The following is a 10,486-nucleotide window of genomic DNA, read 5'->3' as shown; positions in this document are numbered from 1 at the left end:
TGCCTCTTGTCAAATACCCCTTCATGTCCCAGTTTCCTCCGCATCCATTTTTTGCGCCTCGCAGCCCTAAGCATATGCCTTGTTCCATATGGTCACTCTTTGCCTACAGGTCTCGTAGACAGCAGCTCAATGCTTGATTAAGTGTGGATGTGTACAAAGTTACTTTATTGTTCCTGAGGGAGAAGAATAACTTGTGAATATGAAAATACAAATAATGTGATAGTCTAATAAAGCTTCATGAGACTCCAATACTGCATTTTGTCTTATGCTCATGCTTTACAGTGGGTAACCACAAGTGCTTTAGACTTGGTATCTGCAGTGCCATTACTATATTTCCCTTTGCTTCGCAATTTAGGTTAGTATTACAATTAGGATTTCTAAATATTACAAAATAATGTGTGCAACTTGGGCTGTAAGTAAAAACAGGACTGTGAGTCCCCAAGCATTTATCATTAAAAGATGGTTTCATTTCAGAATATTACATGGCACTTATTGCAGTTCAAACTAATGCACAGATACATATTAAAACACATAGCTTACTCAAATAAATGTATATTGTCATAACAGACTTGAATTATTATCTACTCATCTGATATAGGGATGAATATTTTTGGTTCCATTCCATTTTTGGTTCCCAAAAGCTTTTATGCCAGACAACAATACACAGAAGTCCGAAACTGAAAGTGAATGGTAAAGCACACGAATTAAGCTTCGTTTTTAAATGTTAGCTAATGTTTATATATATCGATGCCTCAAAAAAGCAGAGAAAATAACGTACCGATCAATAATCAATGTATTGATATTTTATGACATTCCTAATAATCAAACAATAATATAACTAATATGAATCATATTCCTTTATTTATACAATATCCATATCAATTTGAACATCCACGAACAAACTTCTAGTGTGTTCATGTAGTGCAAATGTACCACTGCATTGCACTAAGCCTATTCACCAACTACTTTTAGGCATCTTTGGGATGTGCTGCTGAAAGCATGGGATGCAGTTTTTCATTTTCAGCATTTAAATCAATTTAAAGCATGCTCAGTGAATAAAATGGTCAGTTTCTTTAACAAACATAAAAATGAAATGGTGTTTCTAAACTTTTAAACAAATAACTGTGGTCACACAACCAGCCATCCTCATGCAAGAAATAAGCTGGAGACCTAATGTACTGTATAGTTCTTTCCAATGTTTGTAGCTTTAAAAAATATTGTTCACTTTTCAAACAATCTCTTGTAGTATTTTTCTGTTTTTCTTGGATCCTTATTGATTCAAACATCAAATATTTTGCATTAGAAGGCTAGATCCTTTACCATTACAACCCATCCTTCTACCACCCCTCAAAATGGCCTCAAGGAGAGAAGGAGAAAGAATGGCTGTCAATCTAAGAGCTGCCTAGCTGCACAGTTAATGACTAAACAGACAGTGCTTATGTATGAAGGCAACTCTGAAAAAACAGAAGTTTCTAGCCAGCATACAAGGCACTATAATATAACATCTAATGATGTAGAACAAATGTAGAACTATGTTCATACATAACCAAGTGAACATTGAATGTCTACAATGCTTATTTCTCAATATAAATGGAATTAAATGTTGAAATATATACACTACCATTAAATGTTTGAAATTAGTTTTGTAGACAAAAATATAATTGTGCCAACATATTAATTTATTTAATTACAAAGCTAAAATTGTATAAATACAAAAAAGTTTTTGAAATTGATGACATGGACCAAGTCATTAAGACAAGAAGCCACTAAGGGCCCAGCATATAGATGTGAACTATTCAAAACTGTTTAAAAAGTATCCCAGGGTGATACCTCAAGAAGTTGGTTGGGAAAATGTCAAGAGTACATATCTGCAAATACTAGGCAAAGTGTGACCACATTGAAGATGCTAAAATATAACACAGTTTTAATTTATTTAGATTTTTTTAGTCACAACATAATTCCCATAGTTCCATTTGTTATTCCATAGTTTTGATGACTTAACTATTATTCTAAAATGTGAAAAAAATAAAGAAAGAATGAGTTAGTGACCCTAAACTTTTAAACGGTAGTGTATATATATATATATCATTCTTCAACTGCTCCATCAGACAGCATTTTAATTATGACCACCAACCGCAATACAGTGTGCACAGAATTGGCAGCAAGGAATACATCTACTGTATGATGCCTTCAAAAACAAGGTATCTGAGTAGATAATGTTATTCGGTATGTCACAGTATGAAGGATTGAGGTGCATTAATGCCCTGCTATGTCTGTACTGCAGGTTTTGAACACAGAAAACACAGTCTCATATTTCATCTTTGTTGTTGATGTATGTTGTAATACAAAATAAGACTACATGATGGCTGGTAGATGAAAAAATTTACCAGCCAGTTAGATTTTTTACTGCCCTACTTTTTTTGTTGTTGCATTTTACAAGTAGAATTTACAGACATATGAGATTAATAAAAAAAAACTGCATGCATGTTTAAAGTGAACTGCATTTGTAAATAATTTTATTGTTTTATTATTTATTAAATATTTAATTGCCAGAATAATTTTTCATATTATTAATTTATTACAACAAATTTGTATTTAAGTACATGTTGTAATAAGAACGACCAGTAAGTAACTCACATGAGCCTAAAGTATATACCGGTAGTAGCAATTTTTGCTTTACTTGGAGTGAGTGAATTGCGTCATCAACCGATTCATAAGTCTTTTTGATTCACTAAAAAGAGCCGGCTCATAATAGAGTCATGTGTTTGGGAATCAGAACTGTTCCTGATTCACTAAAAAAGAACTGGTTGAAAAGAGTAATTTAGTTGTGAATCAGATTACACTGTTTTCAAATGCCCAAAGTATACAAACAGTGTTGATTTATTATCATTTGTTTACCCACCTACAAAATTGCCAAAAAGCTAAAGCAAAAATGCTTGCAATCATCATGTGGAAATGGAGGCGTGGCCGAGCAACATCTGTGGAGAGTGAGGCCTGGAGAAGAAGAGCGGAAAGGATTGACACCTGTGGTAAATTATCTCTAACTGCTGTTTTGTGTTGCAGTGAGAGCTGGAGAGGGATATAAGGGCAGTCCAACCTGCAGTTTTGTGTGTGTGTTCAGGTGTTATGCTGAAAAGAAAACTGTGTGTGTGTGTGTGTGTGTGTGTATGCTGACAAAGTGTTTGTAATAAAGGATTACATGGACTATTCACCTGACCCCTGCTTCCTACTTCACAAGAGAGCTACAGATCTGTCACAGTGGTGCCAAAACCCGGGATTTAGGAGGAAGAAATTAGTCCTCGTCGCTGGCCTAAGTAATCAAGACCCATGCTGGCATCCACCAAGCCCAACATCAGGTTCTGCTTGAGCTGTGTTTGGAACAGGAGCAGCAGTTCCAGGCATTCTTCCAGGCTCAAGCGGAGGACCGGCAGGTGCTATGAAGCTTCATACACCAGGAGGGGTCTTCATCCACGACCATGGGCCCACCTATGGCCATGGCGAGTTGGGGAAACAGCGCATATCAGATTTACCACCTCAACCTCCTAAAACCATGGATAGAGGTGGTTCCAGAGAGGGAGGAGCTTGGGGCGGAGGTGAACTTAAAAGCCACTGATCGAGTTACCCAATTACTTGTGGAGACCACCTCTCACTATCCCAAGTCACGGAGGTTGCCAGGTTGCAAGGAGAGTTCTCTGACATGTTCTCGTCTCTCCCCAGTCATACCAATCTCATGGAGCACCATATCGAAACAACCCCATTGGTAGTGGTACTCAGTCGTCCCTACCGATCACCCGAGCACAAAAAATAAGTAGTATGGGAAGAATTAAAGGCCACGCTAGATATGGGGATACTAGAAGAATCCCACAGTGACTGGGCCAGGCTGGAGATTCTGGTTCCTAAGTGTGATGGCTCGGTCTGGTTCTGTGTGGATTATAGAAAAGTCAATGCGGTGTCTAAATTTGATGCGTACCCACTGCCTCAGATTTATGAACTGCTCAATCGGTTTGGCGCAGCTCGCTTTTATTCGACACTGGATTTGACGAAGGGATATTGGCAGATCCCTTTATCTTCAATGTTCGTTGAGAAGTCATAATTTTCCACACAGTTCGGATTACACCATTTCTTGACCCGTAAAAATTTAGTTTTTTAGAAGAATAATTCATCTCTGTAGGTCCAGACAATGCAAGTGAATGGGTGCCAAAATGTTGACATTTCAGAAATCACATAAATCACATAAGAAGTATATGACCATATGGTTAAAACAATGTCTTTAGAAGTGATCTAATAGGTGTGGGTGAGAAACAGATCAATATTTGAGACCTTTGTTGCTATAAATTCTTCTCCCTGCCCAGTAGGGGCGATTTGCATGAAGAATGTGAATCACCAAAAACACAAGAATTTGAAAGTTAAAGTGGAGATTGACTGAGCAGGGATAAGGCACGTACAATGAAAGTGAATGGGGCCAATCTGTAAACATTCCAAAAGTATAGTCACAAGATGTATACAATATATGTGTAGGCCTAATTGTCTTTCAATGTGATAAAATCACTTACTAAACTTATATCTAGTTTAAATCTTTTTTGCCATGATGAGGTAATGCGGCAAACCCTAAAATGACTGTAAAAAGGCAATTTAAACAACTTTACAGCTCAAATAATACCCGTTTTAACAGAAGAATGAATGTAAGTGCTTTTATAAAATTCTAAACTTTTCTGCCTTTAAACCCTCCAAAATGTGGCCCCATTAACTTCCATTGCAAGTGTCTTGCTGTAATCTCTATTTTATTTTATTTTGCTTTTTTAAAACGCGTCTAATTTTATTTTTGATTTTTTTTTGTGGTTGTCAACATTATGTAACCAGTACTGTCGATTGAGCTCATCTTGTATTGAACCCAGAATATTCCTTTAAACAAACAAATAATAATAATAATAATAATAATTAAAAAAAGAGGTTCTAGATTTGTTTCGGTAGAGCTTATAGGTTGGAGTGGAATCAATGTTAGGCCATAGTGTAGGGTACAACGAGGACCTGAGGAATAAGACATTTTTTATTTTATTTTCTCCCAAATCACTAAATAGAAACAATAACTAGTACATTACACCTCTTTATCACTATGCACTGCAACAGTTTCCTGATCCATCATCATGTGCAGTATCTAATTATTGAATTAGAGGTACAATGTCAAAGAGGTGGGAATCTTGATGAAAACAAAGAGCCCTCCCCGTATGGTTTGGTGTGTCGTTTTCTTGGGTGTCCGTGACGAAATCAGCTAAATAAAAGAGCGCACCTGGACACGGCTGAGGGTTAACGGAGACGCGTACAACTACCGCTGACGAGTGCTGTCCTGCAGCAATACAAACATAATGATCACCAACATTTTCTGCGTGTCTTCACTTCTACTTTTAAACTTGGTCGGGGCCAAACCAATTTCCAGTTTACAGGTGAGACCTTAAACTTGTAATCTCGCCCTAAATAGTTTAGTAGACACTTTCACTATAATCTACATAAAAACATATTTGTTTACACCAGAATCTTAAGCAGTTGTTAGATGAAGAACTGATGACAGCGTTTGTGGAATCAGAAGAGTCGGCGGTGGGGCAAAAAGATGCAAAAGCCGGGAAGAACGAGTTGGGCGAACCAGCGGAGCATCTCTGGGAGTCAGACGCTCGAAACTCAGCGCTGGCGGGAAAAGATAGCGCGTTTGAGCGTCTCCTAGGAGACATACTATCTACACCCAAGCGCTCGTGGAGTCGGTTCAAGAAAGGCGGGCTGCGAAGCTGCTTTGGGGTCAGACTCGAGAGAATCGGGTCTTTTAGCGGGCTCGGGTGTTAAGCAGCAGGTATTCTCGGAGATGAACACAGGAAAAAAGTGTAAACGCATTTCTGAAATAAATTACGTCAAATCTTATTACTTAATGTCATACCACTTTTTGCAGGTTGGGATGTTACTGGAATAGGGTACTATGATTTCCTTGAAATATTTGGTCAAGCACCTATTTGTCCTAAAAAAGAAGTGTTAACTGTAAGTTTACCGCAGATTTGTGTTCTTGTTATATCTGTTGTTGTCATTATTTATTCGAGATTTAGAACTGTATATAGTTTATTGACAATACCATGACTGCTGCTTTGTACTGGTGCACTGTATTTATTTATGTCGTCTCTTAATCAACTTGTGTTATAGAGAATGTGTATTGCTGCAAAATATATATATATATATATATATATTTTTGCATAATTTGTGTATCAACTTGGTCAAAAATTAAAGTGAGAAAATTGTATTATGAATATTTAACATGTTTAACTGTTTATGATTATGCCTTAAAATGAAATTATTGTGAGTGTGGTCCCCTGCACCTGTCTAATCAGTTTAATTGCATTCATTTGGTTTATTATTATGATTGAATTTCATCGATCTTGACTCAATGAATGAAACCTTATCGAGGGATCTGTGCAGACAAATTAGTCCACACTTGTGTGACCACTTGGATCATCACAGACTTCATAAATAGCTCTTGGTAAGATCAGATATTTTGAATATGGGTAAGATAGTCAAGCAAAGAAACAACAACAACAACAACAACAACAACGAGCAAATAAAAATAAATAATAATAAAGCCCTAGTGTTTCTGACTCTTAAATATTACGTCATGCAGACTATTCTTGTTTATCCTTACACATTATATAATATATTTGAACTAAACAGAGAAGTACATAACACATAAAGTAACATTTTTGGTAAAGCATTTTTTGAAGTGTAGAATAGTCTGATAATCAAGATCTAAGAGAAATATACTTCTAAGGGTACACCGCCAGAGTTATATTTTGCATTAAATGAAATGAAACTTCTCGACTGAAAAGGGCACTTAAAAGTTGTTAAGCTGATCAGCCAGGCACTGACCAGATACACTGAGAACCTTCAAGAGTACAGAACAAGTTCTTTCTTTCTTTCTTTCTTTCTTTCTTTCTTTCTTTCTTTCTTTCTTTCTTTCTTTCTTTCTTTCTTTCTTTCTTTCTCTCTGTCTGCCTATCTATCTATCTATCTATCTATCTATCTATCTATCTATCTATCTATCTATCTATCTATCTATCTATCTATCTATCTATCTATCTATCTATCTATCTATCTATCTATCTATCTATCTATTGCACAAGCACGTAAGTAAATTATCCGTTTCATTTTCTGTTAATGATCAAATCCGCCTTCACAGTTCTTGAATAAACATCTTAGTGTACATTGGTGTTAGATACAATATACAATTGAGAATGGTTGTTATTGCAAGACAAGAAAGAAACTTAGACTTTTTGTATTTAAATTTTGCTTTAATCAATTTTAACAATCCAAATATCCCACGTATCCCATACATAAATTCTAATATTTGTGATCAAATTATTATTCTTCAACTTCCCTGCTGAAAAAACTAAAAACATTAAAACCCTCACAGAATTTCTAATGGTTATAATGGGAACTAAAACTGGAACAACATGGGTCTGGTTATGTGTCGGCTTATATTATAACATTTTATTTATCTGTAATTAAAAACTATACAAACCCAAAACACACTACCCTCATAATGGTATTTGTAGTGGAAACCTATATAACTGCTATTTTTAAGCAGGGTTTAAACACATGATCATTAAATGAATGCCTAGCATGCAACAAGTTCGTCATTACCATATACACACACACATACACACACACACACACACACACACACACACACACACACACACACACACACACACACACACACATAACATATATATATATATATATATGAACAGGAAATATATAAATGTAAATCCTGAATATATAGTTCTAAATCCTGAAAATATAGTTGTATGTCTGAATATAAAATTATAAATCCTGAATATATAGTATGGCTGATATGGTGAATATGGGCAATGTGGGACACTTTTTAAAAAGTTACTTTTCTTTGCACTTTTAATTGTGATACAAACACAATATAACATCAGACCTTTGTGAAAACTTAAGATGTCTCTAACCTCTATCAAAAGTAAAAGTGAAGAAATGCTACATACTGCATAGCTACAACCAAATCCCAGTAATGTTTCAGGAAGAAGCTACTGTCTACTTCATTTTCCCTAATAAACAAGCTGGACAAGGGCTTGCACTTGAATAAAGTTTATTGTAAGTATTTATAATATTTCCAACGAGTAGGATAGGCCTACATACATACTAAATCATTCACTTGTTAAATCAACTTAAATGAACAGATTCAAGTTGTTAATTCTCCTTAAAATATCAATAATAACATAACACGTTTATTTTTACATTGCATAGCTTAATAATAACAGATCATTAGTAAAAGTTTACGTTCGATTTGTCAGATTCGTCATTTGACTTTGATACACGCATTGCCATATATTATCATATTTGAATAGGCCTATGTGAACTATTCATCTGTAAAGCGTTCCCTCATGACTTAGTAATGTAAGTTACACACTCAACAGTGCAAATCTTGATATTAATAATTTCAGGGAAGTCAAATGATAGAGGAGTTACTGTCACAGGCTATATGGCCCATTTGGTCTTCGTCTATAAGCTTTAAAAGGAATCATTTCCGACAGCGAGCTTTATCAGAAAGAGGTGTTGGAATGCAGCAGTCATTCCCCACATAACTGGCGTGTCAAACTTTTAGGTATAAAAGAGCTCGAGTCTCCACTGAGAGAGTACCGCAAGACAACCGCAAGAAATACGACATTGAGAAGCATCGAACCGAGAACAGGAAACATGAAATCGTTTAACATTCCTCTAGCTGGCCTCTGCTTACTCTTAACTGTTCAGCTCATGGGCGCATTCCCTCTCCAAAACACAGCCTTAACCACAGATGACATGGATGTCTTAAAGGTAAGTCTAAAATCAAGACTTCATGGGGACAATGTCTCTAAAAAATGCACGACTGTAGGCCACAATAATGACCCATTTGCGGCCCTTTCAGCTTCTTCTACAGCGACTTGAAGAGTCCATTCCTGCTTCATCTCAAGACCGAAGACTGTCACAGGTGGAAGAAGAGGTGGACAATCTCGAAGAAACCCTCGTTCATCCTCAAATCAAAAGTGACATGAGAGAGTATCTGTCTGCTCGGGACTTGAAGACAGTCCGACAGGACTCCAAGAGATACTCCGGGTGTTTCGGACGTAGACTGGACAGGATCGGGTCCATGTCGTCACTGGGATGTAATACTATTCGGTCAAGTAAGTTTATTTTTTATTTGAATTCTTTTTAAATTTTTTATTATTATTATTTGTCAACAAACAACCATTAATATTATGGGAATAGGCAAAGTTTTTATTCATTTATGTATTTATTGTATTTGACACAAATTAAACTAGGCCTATTGCTACTTTTATAAATGCGTTTGCTTATGAGCCAAGGGGAGTCAATGAGATGTGTTACATTTTATAATTCACCGATTTACACATGCGTTTCTTTCTTTTTTCAGGTCCTAAAACGAAGTGATGTCTTAATGAGACTTCTACGTCATTCTCTGGGACAGACTCCAACATTTTCTTTAACTATGCATATTTATTGAGATATGTCTATTTATTAAATTGTTAAATAGTCGAAATATATGTTTATATACATCTTTAATTTAATGAATTGTAAATCAAACCAGATGTAAATTCCTGCTTAAATAATAATAAATGTTTACACGTGCAATTGTTTTGAATTTATTTTATTTTTTTGCTCCTTTAATGTCTAAACTTTAATCAAAAGAGTTCATATATAGGCCTAAATGTAATAACATTGAGTGACTACAGTAAACAGGTCTACATTCTTGACACTTAGAAATCATTTTAGGACAAGAGCCTTAGTTTCTCTACACCAGGGTTTTTCAAACACTTATTGAAGCCTCCTGCATAGCACATAGGTTGTCTCACTTATTTGATACATCCAGTTCAAGTCATTGAAATGAATACTTCATAATCAACTGATGAGTTAATTCAGGTCAAATAAGGGAGACATCCAACATGTGCAGTGCTTGGGAAGGTCCAGTACAAGTTTAAAATTATTCCTCCACTCGATAGCATTATCAATACTACATTAATGTTTCAGCACCATGGACAGCGACACTGGGGCACTACAGGTAAACAGGCAAATATTTGTCCTTTCCTTTAATCAAAAAGAAAGCATGCTACATTAAAATATGTATTATATACATATCTATACACATATATATTATATACATGAACATATTTTTATATTTAGCCATGCGCACTTATATTATATTGCTCTATATCTAGACATTCGTAGGACTATATATATATATACATTAGTGTGTGTGTGTGTACATATAAGCACACACTAATGTACACGCACGCAGGCATGCACACACACACAAACACACACATTGTATGCTAGTAGGCCTGTATATACATATTGACTTTGTGTATGCAAATTAACATGTTGTTTGCACTTTTAGTATAAAAATGGCACAAACAATGCCAAGGTACAATAATTACCA

The 10,486-nt window shown here is 35.6% G+C and overlaps 2 protein-coding genes across 2 annotated transcripts; both read left to right on the top strand.

Annotated features, from left to right (window-relative positions):
• Nucleotides 1-5,323: 5,323 nt before the first annotated feature.
• Nucleotides 5,324-6,263, top strand: LOC127630735 (C-type natriuretic peptide 3-like). Its single transcript, XM_052108475.1, has 2 exons — nt 5,324-5,441; nt 5,530-6,263. Exons 1-2 carry the CDS (start codon nt 5,364-5,366, stop codon nt 5,830-5,832), a joined length of 381 nt encoding a protein of 126 aa, XP_051964435.1. The 5' UTR covers nt 5,324-5,363; the 3' UTR covers nt 5,833-6,263.
• A 2,421-nt stretch (nt 6,264-8,684) lies between these two features.
• nppb (natriuretic peptide B) lies at nt 8,685-9,675 on the top strand. Its single transcript, XM_052108474.1, has 3 exons — nt 8,685-8,868; nt 8,960-9,215; nt 9,464-9,675. Exons 1-3 carry the CDS (start codon nt 8,752-8,754, stop codon nt 9,478-9,480), a joined length of 390 nt encoding a protein of 129 aa, XP_051964434.1. The 5' UTR covers nt 8,685-8,751; the 3' UTR covers nt 9,481-9,675.
• Nucleotides 9,676-10,486: the final 811 nt, after the last annotated feature.

This window comes from Xyrauchen texanus, chromosome 37 (genome assembly GCF_025860055.1).
Source record: "Xyrauchen texanus isolate HMW12.3.18 chromosome 37, RBS_HiC_50CHRs, whole genome shotgun sequence".
Taxonomy (NCBI): Eukaryota; Metazoa; Chordata; class Actinopteri; order Cypriniformes; family Catostomidae; genus Xyrauchen; species Xyrauchen texanus.
Note: the sequence above shows the minus strand (reverse complement) of the source record. Positions and strands in the feature narration are given on the sequence as shown.

What these genes read in the sequence shown, in the direction of transcription:
- LOC127630735 (XM_052108475.1), top strand. Translation starts at nt 5,364, where the DNA reads ATGATCACCAACATTTTCTGCGTGTCTTCACTTCTACTTTTAAACTTG. An exon ending in AACCAATTTCCAGTTTACAG is followed by an intron (nt 5,442 to 5,529) that starts GTGAGACCTTAA and finishes TGTTTACACCAG; the next exon opens with AATCTTAAGCAGTTGTTAGA.
- nppb (XM_052108474.1), top strand. Translation starts at nt 8,752, where the DNA reads ATGAAATCGTTTAACATTCCTCTAGCTGGCCTCTGCTTACTCTTAACT. An exon ending in ATGACATGGATGTCTTAAAG is followed by an intron (nt 8,869 to 8,959) that starts GTAAGTCTAAAA and finishes CGGCCCTTTCAG; the next exon opens with CTTCTTCTACAGCGACTTGA.